At 41.6% G+C, this 16,935-nt stretch overlaps 1 protein-coding gene across 2 annotated transcripts in view; it reads right to left on the reverse strand.

The window, feature by feature from the left end:
- Nucleotides 1–16,935, reverse strand: part of LOC125905544 (netrin receptor UNC5D-like) — a 236,520-nt gene that overhangs the window by 78,778 nt on the left and 140,807 nt on the right. Inside the window, exon 2 of one of the 2 annotated variants that reach the window (XM_049603559.1) lies at nt 10,314–10,520. In XM_049603559.1, the coding sequence (XP_049459516.1) occupies nt 10,314–10,520 (207 nt within the window). Of the gene's footprint in view, nt 1–3; nt 146–10,313; nt 10,521–16,935 lie in introns of those variants that run through there. The other variant, XM_049603561.1, reaches the window with a different exon arrangement.

The raw sequence follows: 16,935 nt of genomic DNA on the forward strand, positions 1-16,935 counted from the left end.
CACCGGAGACAGATGGACAGGCGCTCCGCAGCTGAAATGGAGCGGCTGTAATTGGTGTCCTGCCGGGAGATCCTGGCGCCAACCCTCGCCAACAGGTCCTCAAACTGGGCCCCAGTCAGCCTGAAGTACCGCTGAAAGCGGCTATCATCCAGACGGAGTTCCTGGAGGAGGTGGTGAAACTCGCTGAGCTGGATGCGCTTCTGCAGGATAGGGTGAACCCAAACACGACGGCGTTTGGCCCTCCGACGCTTCTGGGACTTCCAGAGGAGGTAAACAACAAAGCAGCGATGGTGGTTATCTTGCCATGGTCGTCAGTGACGTCTTGACGCCCCGACGTCCCGTTGTTGATGCCGAGATGAAGGAGAAACTTATCATTGCGGTGTGCGGCTACCCGGAGCTATATGATACTACGTGTCTACTCTACAGAGACCGCAACAAAAAGGAGCAGGCTTGGGTGAAAGTTGCCGAGGAGACTGGTCGACTTGGTAAGTTCTGTAAATATGTGTGTTTAATTAGTTTGCAGAATGGTTGTACTATGAACGTTAGCACTAGCTTAGCTCCGGTTAGCTTAGCTCCGTCATTCCCGCTACTCGCGCGAATGACGCGATGACGCGAATGAACAAAATGGTCAGACGTCGAAACTCGGGCGTTACGGGCGGCGCGTTACTCGCGTCACGCGCGTGCAATTCGCTTCACTCGCGTCCGGTGTGAACGCACAGTAAGGGAGACAATAAAGGCTCAATCTATTTACATCTGATGTTGCCTTTTTGCATTTGTTAATATAACCATAATATCTACATGTGTATGCACTTATTGGTGAATAAAGGGAAAAAATAAAACATGCTAACATATCCCCATGATCATGCTAACATGATGAAGAAAGTAGGTCATGTTTACCATATCCTATGTTCGGTACGTTATCAAGACAACGTTTGCGAATTAGAAGAAGGTACTGTACAGCTGTGGTTGATGGAAATACTAATATTAGTTTTGTCTAAACCAAACAATTAGACAAATTAAAACTGTTATTTGATAGCGATGCTAGATGGAAAGATTAGGGGTGACCAGAGCCTCAGTCAATGCTGTTACGAACATCAATACCTGAACCGATTTTCATGGCAATTCATCCAGTAATTGTCAAGACATTTTGCTCAAAATGAATCATGAAAGTCTAATAAAAGCATAAAATCCCCCCAAAAATAAAAAAGGAAAAGTTGACTATGCCATTAGGATTCACCATCTATGAACCATCATCAGTTTACTAGATAAATGGAAACGTTGACCTGTTGGGTCTGCAACTAATAATTATTTTCAGGGCTGCAGTTAATAATTATTTTCACTGTCAATTACAGTTTTTCTCATTTGTTTGAGAACATTTGTCCATTCAGAAGTAACATTTTCAAGACAGAACACACACAGTTCTAAACTAGAAGTCGCTGGCCAAAATGACACACTTTGTTTGCAAAATGCTCTCACACTCAAAACATTACAGAGACGCAACAGAAGCAAATATTTCCATCAATCAACACAACTTGTGGTCAAATGAATATATTCATTCAATCAATCACAACGCAATGGATAACAAAATACAGCTATCAATATGAACCACTTTAACATTAATGTGTGCTATATGCCTGTGCCATTTGTTGGTACTTTACATAGTTACGTGTGCCTAAAGAGGGACGCAAACACCACAGTATGGGCTGTATCTTCTTCTCTGAAGATGATTTTACTAGAGAAAACAAACCCTGCTGCACTCTGCATCTGCACTTTTACACTGTCATCATTATATTCTCGTGCACAGTCTGCCAGTGCCCATCAATTGTCATTGAAATGTAAGACCTACAATAAACACCTAGGAGACAAATTCAGACATTCATTATGGTACAGCTTTTCTACTGCCTTCTTTCTTCACCAAAGAACCAATAAAGAACCGCATCCAAACTAACAAACACTAACAAATATATATATATATTTTTTTATTGTACTGCATCAGATTTTTCAATGTCTTTTTTTGGCTGGACTGCAACAGCCATATATTAGGTTAGCATATTTTCCAATTCAGAAATGCTGAATTTTCAGTTCCCCTGTGCCGTGGCCTCTTCCCCTACTTATGTGCCTTTGGCCTCTTTGATCCATGCTTGCAAATAGCAACACAGAGGTGGTATTTATTATAGATGGATGAGGACTGGTTGCTGATTGCAAAGTTTCACAAAGGAGTTTCACACAGTTGGATTAGAGATTCATAATTATGGAAGTCATTTCTATCAGCTGTGAATAGATGTTTTCCCATCATTTAACACAGTTCAGAGTTTTGGGTCCTACTATACGATCTGTGTTAACTGTCTTGAAAAAAGGGTGTGGATATTGTGTGAAACTAATGAAAACATGCTGCAGTTTGTCCCAATCACTTTGACACATTTCCTGAAACTAAAGCTCAGTTTTTTTAGAACTTTAAACACAAAACTGAAAAGAGTTAATTATTCTGTCAAAACTGCACATTCTCTTACGTAAGTGATATACAAGTTGATACTGCAACATTGTCAGAAGTCTGAGAAAACATAACTGTTACCTGTTTTGGCAAAACTCTCAGTTGAGCTGATGTTGTAAACAAAATGAGAGACACTGCAAGACAATGTTTAAACTGTATTTCTGGTGATGTAATATTGAAATCAGTGCACAAATACAAAAACGGTAACAGAGAAAATATTTATTTGTTACTGCAATACAGTAAAATGTTCAGCTGACTCAACTGATTGCATAAGAAAAGTTTTTTTCATAGGCCTTCCTCTCTGTTGACCTTGCTGCTCCATTTCTTTTAAGACCAACATGGTAGAAGTTACATGATGCTTCCTTTATGCTCTGACACATGATGGGAGTGTTTTGCTTATTGACTTTGAACAGGTCAGATGTACGGTAAATCAAACCAACAATAATGAATGCATGGCATTTTGAAGGCCAGTGTTTTCCAGGTGACTAAAGTGTGCTAAATGATGTGATCTGTGCTTAGAGTTTGGCAAAACTGTTATTTAAAATGTCTTTTTGGGGACATCAGTGGCTTAGTGGTAGAGCAGGCGCAAGTACAATGCTGTTGCAGCAGCGGCCCAGGTTTGACTCCAGCCTGTGGCCCTTTGCTGCATGTCACTCCCTCTCTCTCTCCCCCTTTCACGCTTGTCTGTCCTATCGATTAAAGGTGAAAATGCCCCCCCCCCCCAAAAATATACATACATATATATATATATATATATATATATATATATATACTTTTTGAGTGAAAACAGTGAAATAGTGTTTGGTGCTCAGCAGTCTGAAGTCGTGTTGTTAATGCATGAGCTTCACATTTTCAGAATTGAGGACATAGTTCCCTCTTTTGAGTGTACTATGGAGAAAAACTAACACATTTGTAAGAGGAGAATTCTGCTGTGCTGAGAAGGTGATGATGAAGATCAAGTGTACCCCAGTTTCATTAAGCGGGTCTTAGCAATCAAGACAAACTGTAATCTGTCAATGATTTTCTCAGTCTAATCTAAGCGATTACTTGTTTGATCTATAAATTATCAGAATATTGTGAAAAATTATCAGTTTTTCCCAAACCCAAAGATGACGTCTTGAAATGTCTTGTTTTGTCCTAGTCTCGCCACCAGACAATCAGAGATCTCTGCCTTCTGATAGTCTGGGGACACTCCTTTCTAAAGTGTGTTTAACACACCGGAAGAAAACGGCCGGCAACAAAGCAACGCCTCTTGCATTTTTTAAAAGGACACGCCCTCCCGGAAATGTGCGCTCCCCCTTTTCTTGTCCACAAGGAAACAAATACACAGAGAGCTTGAAAATGGATGCCGAGAGATTTAACTCCGTTTTATCAAACATGTGCTCAGTCCACAAGATTGTGGAAATGAAGGACTTACAGTGACTTTGTTTAAAACTTTTAAGGCAGTCGGACTATGTTTACCAGCACAAGAGTTCAGCGAGCCACCGAAGGACCGCCCTGCAGATTTACTATTGGTTCTGTAACGTAGGGAGTTTTTTTAAACTCTGAAATTGTATCCACCCATCTAAACACAAAATCAGGGAGAAAGACATCAGTCTTTAGTTAAAGAAGCAACAGACAGCATTTTTGCCTATATATATCATTATGAAAATAATGTGGGTTGCACAGGGTAGTATACACAGTAAAATCAGACTATCAGCATTTACATAGGTTACTTAATGGCTTTGCAATCTTTGCAATAAGCTTCTGCCACCGGAGACGAATTTTTGCGGAAAAAATCTGCTTTACGGCAGGAAATGCATCATGTATTGGCAAACTGGTCGGTCAGCCAATCAGGGACTGGAGCTGGTCCTTATGAGGATAGTTGAGTCAGGAGCACAATGGCAGACAGACAAAGTTTAGAGACAAGTGAAAAACAGCCTAGCAAAAGAAAACAAGCTAATCTGTCTGAGGAGGCAAAGAAGAGCAAAAAGGAGAGTGATAAAAGAAGAGGAAAAACAAGAGTAAACCTCAATCAGGCATTCAAGAGATGGAGGGAGCTCCGTGACCAAAGAGGCTTCAAAACCCATGTCCAGCTAGCTTTCTTTCTAATGGATCAGTAAGTAACACGACTAAATGTTAGCTAGACGAGAGAGGACTGTACTGTACTGGCTGCTAGTTCATTCCTAGCTGGCCAGCATCGCAAATCGCCGCAACCAGGGACCGGGTAGCGAGTGTTGGTCGGCTGACATCCTCGTTGCCATTCTACGGCAGCCCTCGGACAGTGATTACCCCCCACCCCCCTGCTGCCGCCGCTGCAGCTACTGGGCACCCAGCATCTCCGACCGGGAGAAGTGGAGTAAAATCCTCTCCTCCACTCCCGTTTGTCTGGTGAACGCCTCTCCTCTGTCAATACACTCTGCCAGCAGTTTAATAATATTGATGCCAGTTGTGACATTGGAATCTTTCAGTAGTAAGCCATGTTCTAAGCGGGATAATGTATAGTGAGCCGATGACAGTTGAAAAATAACTCCGCTGCACGTCGGAGTTCCATTCCCCAATCGGGAGTTATTTTTCAACAGTCTCCGGCTCACTATACATTATCCCTTACGTGTCTACTGTGTTTGTGCTGATACTGTACATATTGGTAGAATTTACTGTGAGTTGTTTGTACTGGTACTGTGCATTCTGCTATAATTATTTGCATTACTATTTGTTTTTTTTCTTCAGTTAAATCTGATAATTGTTGCTCGGCCTCTTTACTCATTTATTTAGTATAGTGTCCACACACCTTCTCATTCTGCATACACATAGAGGTATACTGGTGGCTTTACAGCCTACATTTTATTGATTATCTCTGATCCCCACGGTCAATTTGGTCTTTGCGACAGTGCGAGCAACACCGCTGACGCTAGGTGGCACCAAGCTAAAAAAAACACCTTAATCCTATCTGTTGCCTCTTTAAGCAAAGAGTCTAAAGACTGACTTGTGAGTCTAGTTTTGTCCTCAACCCAAAGATAGCAAGCTAGTAAAAAAGTTAGTCAAAAGGATTAATCGATTATCTAATTAGTTGGCAATTCATTTAATTGTTACAACTATTCCATTAATTGTTGCAGCTCTACTGGTGATGCTCGTGGAACAGTAAGGGGAAGTTAGTAGGATTCATCTCTCTGTAAATCAATAGAGCCATGAATGTTTGTGCAAAATCTGAACAATTACTGAGATATTTCAGTCTGGACCAAAGTGAAGGAGTGACTGGACTGGCTAAAAGCCATGCTGCTAGAAAAAGAAGAAAAAAAAAGAATGCTGTTTATTTTTTGAATCTAGACAGGCAGATGGCTTCAGACCAACTGTATGTGAATGTGTGAATACTGAAGAGATGTGTAATTCTGTTATACGCTGGTCTCTGAAAAAAAAAAAGGTGTTTCTGAAATATGACAGCTTTGGTGTTGAGCTGCTAAACCCAATGACGAAGCTGTAGTCATGTTTTTTTTTTTTTTTCAACCTGCAACAATAATGAATGGGATTTTAACATTCTGTTTGCCAAACATGCCTCTTTGATTAAATCATGCAATTAGAAAAGACATAACACGTTTTTCTTTTTTAACATGACTGGAATTCTAACACAATTTTCCTGAGAAGTCTTGGAAAGTTTTGCATCATTTTTATTCCACCATAAAATGATGACCAGTATCGCTCCTGGCAATTACATTTTCCATTTTAGTTTCCAAACTCATCACAATTCACCTGAACGAAACACATCAACTTGTAACATTAAAGAGGACCCATTTTACATCCCTGCTCATTCAATGTTAGATTGAAAGGAGGGATGTGGAATCTATTATTTGGGCCTAAAAATGATGCCACGCTCTAAAGAACATCTCCACTGTGAACAAATTATGTGTAAAGCAATGATAATGTTAACATTTGAAGCTATTTACTGGTTCCAGAGGGAGGCTGTTGGAGTGTACAGTCACATCCAAGTGTGGGCTGTAAAAGATGGCCAGGTCCAGTGTTCATAAAAATGAACCAATATTGGCATTAATTTGGGGACATTTTGTATTACACTTTTTTTCCTTTTGAGGCATCATCCAATAACGTAGCTGTAACAGTTTCTAGATATTCTTATGTCATGCCAGAGAGCTGCTTTTTCATGCAAAATTGATAGTTTATCTTCTGGTATACTGAAGCACAAAACTGCTCCATCCATTTTCAATTTGCCCCATCCTGTGTCTGATTAAAAGGCGATGCACTGAGATGATCAGTGACAAGACTAATTATCTTCTTAATGAATACTGAACCCTGGTGAGAAGTTTTGATAACTAGTGCTGCACCGTGATAGTATCAAACAAAAGCCAAGACTGAAACATCTGCCAATAAACGATAGACTTAATGCTCCATACTGCATTCATGACATTGCTCCATTAGGTTTTATTAAGTGAGAATCAGTTGCTGCATGCAGACTGACATATTCAAAAGTCCTCATACCTGGACAGTAAAAAAACAACAACATCCTATCAATAGAACAAAAACACAACAAACTGCTAGGATAAGGTAATGCAACGGACTGTGGTCATGCCAAATGCATTATAATAAGATAGAGTTAAAGGGACAGTTCACCCCAAAATCAAAAATCCAAATTTTTCCTCTTACCTGTAGTGCTATTTACCAGTCTAGATTGTTTTGGTGTGACTTGCCGAGTGTTGGAGTCATTGGCGGTAGAGACGTCTGCCTTCTCCCAAATACAATGGAAGTACATGGCACTTGGCTTGTGGTGCTCAAAGCATTAAAAAATACATTTGAAAAACTTGACAGCAATGTCTCTTTCCAGAAATTAATTAATTCCAAAATCTTGATTACTCAAGATAATCCAGAGACCTTGCTGTGAGCAGTTACATGTAGGAACTAGTTTCTGTCTTGGTAATTACACCCAACAACCGGATTACCATGCAGAAGGTGCTGAAGAAGGACTCTATGACTCTGGGTCGATTCACAGCCTTTGCAGGTACTTTACTGAAGAAACAGTATAGTTATGTTATAAAACATCATACCTAACTTTCCATGTGTGTGTGTGTGTGTGTGTATGATTTCTTGCCGTTTGCCAGAATACTTGGCATTTTACCACAACTTGTTTCTGCCATAATGTCGACAGTGTCATTCAGGGTTACACAATTTTAGTAAACATGTTTTGCTTCTAACTTGACCTTAAAGGTCAAATATTTCTAGGCCTTTTCGCCACCACAAAGGAAGTGTGCATCCACTGCTCGCTCACATAGCACCACTGACCTAGCTAATGTTACAACTCAGCCGAGGAGCATTAATGTTTACAACGCGCGATGTCACTAACACAAGCCTTTCATCCATGAGTAGATGCTTCCTTCTGCATGGTGATATGGTTGGTGGGTGTAGTTTGGTACAAAAAAACCCAAATAGTTCCTTCATGAAACTGCTCACAACAAAGTCTGCAGATTATCTTGAGTAACCAGGTCATGATTTCTGGAAAGAGACATTGCTGTTGAGTTTTTCAAATGTAATTTTTTGGAAGTGCAGAGTGCCATCTAGTTCCATTATATTGAGGAGAAGGCAGACATCCCTACGGCCAATAACTCCAACACTTTGCAACTCACACTAAAACAATCAAGGTTGATAAATAGCACTATAGGTAGAAGGAAAAAAATATGTATTTTTGACTTTGGGGTGATCTGTCTCTTTAAGTGTAAACCTGTTGAAACCATGTGTTGGCTGCGTGGGGGCAGCAGAAACAAAATATCAGTACAACACATATAACTGACCTTTTGACCTGACACTGTATGGCAAACTTAGCAAACTTACTTACATATCCAGCAGATACAGAGCAAGGTTAGCATTCATTTAGTGTCATGTTTTTGGCTACCTGGCAAATGTAAGTTCAATATTGTCTCTCCCTATAGCTCTGTTTTTGGTCTCCACCACCTCCTGAAAAAAACTGGCTCTTAAGCTGTTAAATGCTTCACTATGTTGAGCAGCTACTTGTTAACTTTGTCTGTCTGCTGTTTAGTGCTGGAAAGGGAGCATACAGGAGACTTTGACTGTTTTTTTGCTGAAAACAACTACCTAATGTGGCAGAAAGCCAGGCTATGATGCTACAAGACCAGTCTGAGTGAACCAAAACAAAGCTCACCTAACACAGTCATTCAACCCATTATTATAATAAGAATATTGATAATAGGAGCTTTGAGCAATAAAAGCAGCTTTGTAAAGGGTAGGAAATGATTGATCTTGTGGTTTAAAGTAATGTTGCCAGGAGATGCATAAAGTCTAACAGTAAGAAATCTATAAAGTATATCACTGGCAGAAGGATCAAGTTGTGAGATTATGCAGGGAGTTTCTACCAGTCTCTCCACAAACAGCACGACTCGTTGTTTCCGCCTTCATTAAATTTAAACTCTGCAAGAGTTGCCTGTCTATCTGTAACATTTGTCACCTCAGCTTTGAGCACTGGCGCTACAGCAACAGTAGGAAGTGTTGATAGACGAAAAGCAGCCCTCACAATAGCAGACATAAAACTTACTGAGAACTTCTACAGTGGAACGATTTGACTAAATGTGGTGCATTCATGCATGGGAAACAACTCCTCCTTTTTGGTACAGATATTTTCTTACAAAATACATCCAAATCTGGGATCTGTTTCCATAGTGCTTCCATGTTTTTAGCAAAGGTCATGGTTACAATAAAGATCAATTTAAAACCCCAATTCTACATGCACTCTTGTCGCATCTTCCAGCAGCTGGTGCTTAAAGAAACACATCCTAACAGTCCAGATATTTCTACTTTATGAGATATAGCACAGGTGGATTTTTAAGATGCTTCCCTTTTCAGCTTTTATTCTCTCTCTCAGCCCCTTCCCTTCTGTATTTCCCCTTCGTTGTGTCTGTCCCAGTGGAAACAGATATGAATGGTGATAAGGAGCCAGATGGGAGCAGAGCTATGAATCCACACTATAAGGCAGTAAAAATTTAGAGGTCCATTGTTAACTCTGGAGGGAAGATATTGATTGGTGCTGTGTGTTAAGTGAAGCATCAACACTGTCGCACTAATAGCAGCCAGGGCACGCTCATAAATATGTTGCCTTCATCCCGACCTCTTTCAGCGAGTTCTGATGTGATTAAATGATGGTCATCTGACGTTCAGGGCAGACCTAGGCCTAATTATCCGTGTAGCTCATACTTAGCTCAACAAGTAACTTTTTACAGTGTATACTTGAGAATCAGTCAAATTAATGACAAGTACATTTTAAGAGCAAAAGTAAAATATGATTCTCTTTACCCAATTTGCTGTGTAAACATGACAAGTGAACTCATGAGATATTTATTACCCATTGTGAGATGATGCAATAAAAACAGGGCTTTTAGGAAAAAAAAGACATTTTTCTTTGTGGTTTGAATTTGAAGTTAAAATAACAACAACTGCATTTCATCAAGTTGCATCAGTAAGAGATACCATTCGCAGTTCAAAGTCAAATCCTCAAATTGTACAAGTAGGTGCCTTTCATGGTGTGAAAGTTGTCATTTTGAGTTAAGATCAAATGTGACACTGTACGTACTTAAGAAGTCAGGCAAATATATCTGCAGGGCTGGACATAGTTACGGGCACTGTCACAAAGCCCCATTTGGAGAGTTCATTCTTAAGACTTCAGTCCTTGCTTTCAGAGATGTCTATGCTATAATCATAACTTAAAGTGACAGGAGGAAGGTTTGACAGGGCAAAAAATATGATTTTATTTGCAAGTTGTATGTCTGTCTGCATATTCTGTTTGTGTCCAGTGTTTTCTGTCTGTGTAGGTATGTATATGTGTTTGTTGTACCTGTCCCCAGGTCAGTGTGCTCCTGAGACATGTGCTGGCTCTGGTGGACCCATTCGCCATTGCACTTGAAAAAGATCTGTAGAGCAGGCCGAGCTTGGCAGTGGAGCTTGATGGGGTTACTCTTGACGATGTAAGCGTCCACAGGCTCCTCCAGGAAGTGCGGCAGCGTCCCAGACTGGCCATGCTGCAGGGCCTCACCTCGGGGACCTGAAGGACAAAATGAGAATAAAACCAGACTTAATGGAATGACTGAACAAAATTGAATCGGCAAGTTAATTATTAATCAACGACAGCAGGATGGCTGATTCAAACCATCTTAGATTTCTTCCCTGCCGACTAACCCTGCAGTGAAATGTTGTTTTCAACACACAAAAACACCTCAAAACTAGCCTGCTCTCTGTCTTCCCCCAGCTTTCACAATCCCTCACTCTCCTTCTCTCCCCTGCAACCAGCCCCAACTAGCAGCCATTACTCCTCACAGCGACATCTCCCTCAAACAAATTGTTTTGGAGCACAGTGTGAGAAATAACAACAACAGAACATCACCCCGTCCCCACAGCCCATTCTTCGCTACAGTATTACAATACAATCCCCTCTTCTCATTTCTCAGTTTGCACATCCTCCATTCCTTTCCTTGCCTCCTCTCCTCACATCTTAATCTCTCCCACCTGAGTTGTGAATAGGGGAGGCAAGCAAGAGACATGAGGGGTGGTTTTCGTTATACTAACTATGCTTCTTTGTGTCCTCTTCCCTCCCGTGACCCGGAAATCTTGCACCCTCTGTCATCATGGAGATCTTTCACTCCCTTAAATGCACCTTGAATAGAGGAGAGATGAGGATTTCTGGAGGAGGATCTGACCATGAAACACAGGTGTAGCCTACGCAGAATTCTTTTCATTAAGCGGCATGATGTATAAATGCCACACCTCCGCACTTATGACAGACACTGTGGAACAAAGGTTATCTCATTTGGCAGCTTTGACTTCTCCGTCCTTGCATCTCTTTCTCACATCCTCACTGGGAGGAGCTAAGATGCAAGGGAAGCAAGAGACACTCTAGCATAATGAAAAGCACCCGAGGAGAGAGGAATCAAGGCATTAGGCATTTAACCAGATAAAACTTCGGAGCTGTGATTTTAAAGCGACATCAACGGAATATGACGTGACACACAGCTGCATCAACTGCTGTGTGTCACACATCTTTTATACGTCATGGTGCCAAAAAGATTTCCGCAAAGGAAACATCTTTGCATCCACAGCTCCTCTGGCAAGCCTCCTCTCTCCTTGAGATGCATTTTAGGAACTGAGACATCCTTCGAGATGGTACGCTGAGATTGATTTCCGGGTCACAAGCAGGAGACAGAGCTGAGAGAAGATGAGGAGGCACAAAATAGAGAAATGAGAAGAGCCCACTCATTTACAGAAAGTCTACCGCAGAACAATAATCCTCCTGGGGGCCACAGTGTTTAATATTTTAAGTACACGGGGACATTGCAGGCCACACTCAATTTTGCAAACCTGTAAACTTTTTTGATAAAAAATACCATCCTTGTTTAAATAATTTATGTCATTAGTGTTATTGTTTGCAAACATATTTTCTCTCTTTATTTTTTGAAGGCTGAGGTGTTTGAGCACCTCTGGGGAACATGAGGCATTAATGGTTATCTCAACTGCACTGTTGGCTCAATATGAGCTGTTTTTCTTCTCTGTATGGTAACAAATAGTAACAGTGGAAATACAGTTTTGTTGGATGGTGAGAAATCCTGATTTTATGGGAGTTTTCAGGGGAAAGACTCTCTGGAGATCCGGAACCGACAGGACCCGAAACACAGAGCAGTTTTTATCGCAGTGCAATCCAACTATAGCAATGAGTATAAGCACTTTTTGACAACCACTACGTAACAGAGAGATGTGACATGGCACAACAACTGAACAGAATCCACAGGCATCCTCTTTGCAGAAAGAACAAAACACAAAAAAGTAGTAAAAACGCCTGGAATAAACACCTAAATGAAAGTGAAGACAATAGAGACATCCTGATGTTGATCAGACAGTAGTCCCATAAAGACTCCTTTGATCTCTCAGATGTTGGTGTTCACTAAAGGCAGTTAATTCAGTTAAAAAAAATTCACAGACAACACACTGGCAACACATTTAAGAGGCATTACTCCCTTCTTCCCCTGCCCGTCTGAGGTGTGTTCCAGTCAGCACACGTTTTGCTACTTCTGAGGCCCTGCAAGTGTAATTACACTCTGACTAATCCCCTAGTTTGCTGGAACCTCTTTCATGCAAGTGTGAAGGGTTTAGTGAGGCAAACCGTCCTGCGCCCGCCCCTCCCGATCCAAACTCCCTTCTGCACACTGCATTCTCCACAGTGATGGGTGTACCTCTGAAAACCCCATCAGGATTAGAGAACCCACTCTCTCTTTCTCTCTCTAGCTAATCTAATCCTCCTACCTTTCCTGCCGGATGTCTCCTGATTGAGGGGAATAGATAAAAGACTGTGTGATTCCCTGGCTGCGAAAATCACAGCACCGGCTCGGTTTCCCTCTCTCCTGCGTGCGACACGTTCACGTTCTCTCTCCTTCATTCCTGGAACTGAGGCTCAACAAAGAGACATGCTTTTAATTTCAAAATGACTAGCCCCAGGCAAGCTTTTCTTGTACAGAGTGCTCCAATTTGTTTTGCGCGCCGAGCATTGACATGCTGTGTTTGTGTTTGGATAGATGCGAAACATAGACGTGAGTGCGCATCCAGACGATGATAGATGGGAACATGAATACACAAACACGCAGCTGTCAGACAAAGCCACAGCCCCATAATGACTCATTTGTTAATAGATCAGGTATTATACTAATGCTTTCCAACATGACAGTTTAATGCCACAGCTTAATACCTCGAATATCAACATCAACTGGAGCAAGGTTTAGTAAAGCATTACAGGCTCTATTTCAGAGTTAGTTGTCCGCTGACTTTTTGCATTTTCATTTTTTATTTAGCAGGTGGGATAGTATTGCAGTAGACAGATTAGGCAAGACACAGCAAAGACACTGGTGTGATTTAACCTCAGGCTGGTGGCGGGACATGTGACTCTAGGGGGAAACACAAGCACTTAACTGTCTGTGGGACCAGCCTTACATTGTCTTTGTTCTTGAAATGGCTGACTATAGATCACAAAGTGCAACACAAAGCCAGGACTGTAGGATGCACCTAAGGCTCTGCAAATTGTAGTAAATACACACACAGTGGCGGATCTTCCTACAAAATCGACAAAATTGTCCACCTAGGGGGCCGGTCGGTCTGTAGTAGGTGTACTATCTTTAGTGCTGGCAATGCAGTTCATCTTATTGTGTTTGTCAGTGTGATCATCATAGTTAGAACATGCTAGAGCATTGTTGGATATGGTGAAGTGGAGTGTATGTAGAGAGCATTAGGATAAGAGAAAATGAAAAGGCAAAAGCCATGCGGGGAACAGTACAAAACTAGAATTATTACCCCATGGTTGTATACCTACACAAACCAGTCAAGTTGCAGTTACAGTTTACACCCATGTCTGAAAACATGGATGCTTCACACACATCTTCCTCCCTGCAGCATAGAACATCTATTCAATCAGCACAGTTTCAAGGTGGACACCCAAAATTAGAGTCACTAATTCAGCATCTGACCAAATGTCTCCCCTTTTGTTCCTGAGTTAAGATGTTGACTAACTGCCAGAAAAGTGTTTTTGCAGAACATTATGACACACTGAAGTCGACCGTTGACCTTCTGGATATAAAATGTCATCACTTCTGTATTTTATCCTACTAGAAATGTGTGTGTAGTTATGTCATAATTAACATATGAATTCCTGAGTCATTGCCAAAAACATTTTTTAAGGTCACAGTGACCTTGACCTTTGACCATCTAATTCTAATCAGTTCATTCTTGAGCCAGGGTGGATGTTTGTGCCAAATTTGAAGAAATTTCCTCAAAGCCCTCTTGAGAGATCGCCTTTATAAAATAAGACAGACACAGGGTCACAGTGACCTTGACCTTTGACAACTTAATTTTCTATGATTTCATCCTTGTCTCAAAGTGGATGTTTCTTCCAAATCTGATCTGTAGAAATTCCCTCAAGATCAGATGGTCAGATGGACGACCTGAAAACATAATGCCTGCAGCCACAGCTATCACTGGTGTGGAGGAAAAAAAAGAACAACAAAGATGACAAAATTAGCAAATTTGCACATAGTGTATTCTTTTATTATTTATATTTATTATTGTTTGTTTATTTGTGTTGATTTCTCATTAGCTATTGGGGGGGGGGGCTTTGGGCAGGGTAAGCTTGACTAGGGCACAAAAATTGCATGGTCTGCCACTGTAATCACATGGAAATGGGAGAACTGACACAGTTATCAGGCGAGATGTGGCTCAAACAGAGTGGCTGCAGAATGTGATGGTGTTCATGGTGCTGTGGGGTTTCTGTTTGCCGTCCTAAGATAATCTACTCATTTACATCTCTCGGCCAGTGCAGGGCTGTTATTGGTTCATCTGCACATTTCCAGGAAAGGCCACAGACCAATATCTCTCCTCAATATGCTTCGCCGCTGTCATTCAGGAGACCGCTGTGCCCCGTGCTTCACAGTTTTCACAGTGATCTACAACCAATGCCTCAGCCCGGCAATAACACACAAGGGGCACAGATACATCTAGCCCAGTTTGAGAGGAAAACAAGATATCACTGCCAAAGGGCTGAGTGATGGCTCTATCAGACACCCTCTCTCTTTCTTCCTCTCTCTGCCTCTCTGTCTGTCTTGCACACAAACAAACTTTTGTCCTGGAAATGCACACACAGTCTGCTAATACTGCATCAGCTGTGATGCAACCTGTAAGGGAAACTTGCAAACAATTTAATTTCCTCAAGTACGGAAAACCCTTCATCTCTTCGTGCAAAATTAAAAGCAACGGTTGAGTGTGGTCTCTTCTGTCAGTTCAATGTATTCATAGCTTTTAGTGGGAATCTAAAAGAAATGAGGGGGAAAGAGCCCCTAGCTGACTGAACTAATTTGGTAAAGCCTTTGGGTGGTAGCACAGGCTGTTTCACACAGAGAAAGATGACTGCTGCTCCAGCACACGCGTAGTGATTTGCAGAGACTGAAGGCAGCAGCCAGGCTGATGTTTTGCCAAATTCTGCTCCACTTTCCGTACACTGCAACCTCATCTCCTGGCAGACTAACTGCTGTCCTGTTTCCATCTCAAACACCAGCTGATCCGATCCAATCCTACAGAAACACTGGGCCCCAACAGGCATGTGTCCTGTTCCTGCTGCTTTTTGTTCTGTATACAAGCGAGAGGGGGTGTACACCAAACCCCATGTCAAATTTGCAGATGACATGGACCTTTTTTTCCAATCTTTGAGCTCAGACTCAAGATCATGACCGACTGACTGAGTTCATTGTGCCTGGGTCATGTCCGGATGACAGTATTACAAAAACAAAGACGTGGTGGTGGATCTTACAGACAAAAAGCTGTAAAGAGCGTCACATACACCCACCAACTATATCACTGTGCAAAAGGAAGGTGTACATCTGCATATGTACGAGTTGTTCGGTAATACCAAATATTTCCCACATGAAACAGCTCAAAACAAGGTCTGTGGATTATCTTGAGTAACTGGCTCATTAGAACTAGATCTCACTCCCCTGTTGTCAAATACAGACACTTTGTCTTGCCCCTCCATGTCTTGAAGCAATGCACATGGCACCCTATAGCGTCTAAGTCTAGGTCTCCTAGGTGAAAATCTTGTTTTGTTTTAACCATCCACCTACCCTCCTTACTGCCCTTTGCAGAGTTCCTCAACTTTATACTGCATCAGTTGTTCTCAGCGTCAGGTACTGCCGAACATGGGTTTACACTGGAGTTAGTTGAAAGCCCAGGGTGTCTCAAGGATGCTAAAGGGTGCCTTGACAAAACGACGGCATCTGACAACCTAGGGCTGTGAACGGGTCACGATTTCTGGAAAGAGACGCTGCTGTCGAGCTTTGAGCACCACAAGCAGAGTGCCATCTAGTTCTATTATATTGGAGAGAAGGCAGACATCTCTATAGCCAATATCCCCAACACTTTTAAACTCACACCAAAACACTCTAGATTGATAAATGGCACTACAGGTAAGAGGAAAAACAAGTATTTTTGACTTTGGGGTGATCTGTCCATTTAAGTCCTTTTGTATAATCAGGAACATTATCACAGCATCACAATTCACAAATGACAAACAGTCCAAAAAGCCAGCATCAACCTGGTCAACACATCCCACATCCTGCACAAAGGCTTTGAATATGCTATACACCAAGCAGCTCCACTTCCTGTGATGCAGAACTGATTACAGGGAGATCCTCTTTGTTTAAGAGGCTGTTGCCTTCTGAACCTGAACCTCCTGCTTCTGCTGCGCTTAACAGGAAGTAATTGTTACACCCCTTTGACACAGACAGTGAATACAAGCTCAATCTGATTGTCCTTTTGACGACATGTACAAAACAATTAGTTCTGGGTTAATATGGGTCGCTGCACAACCGCAGCTTCATGTCACTCCCCTAACAGGGCTGTCATGTTTCAACACCATCAAAACGGGTCGTTGTAGT

This window comes from Epinephelus fuscoguttatus, linkage group LG18 (genome assembly GCF_011397635.1).
Source record: "Epinephelus fuscoguttatus linkage group LG18, E.fuscoguttatus.final_Chr_v1".
Lineage (NCBI taxonomy): Eukaryota > Metazoa > Chordata > Actinopteri > Perciformes > Serranidae > Epinephelus > Epinephelus fuscoguttatus.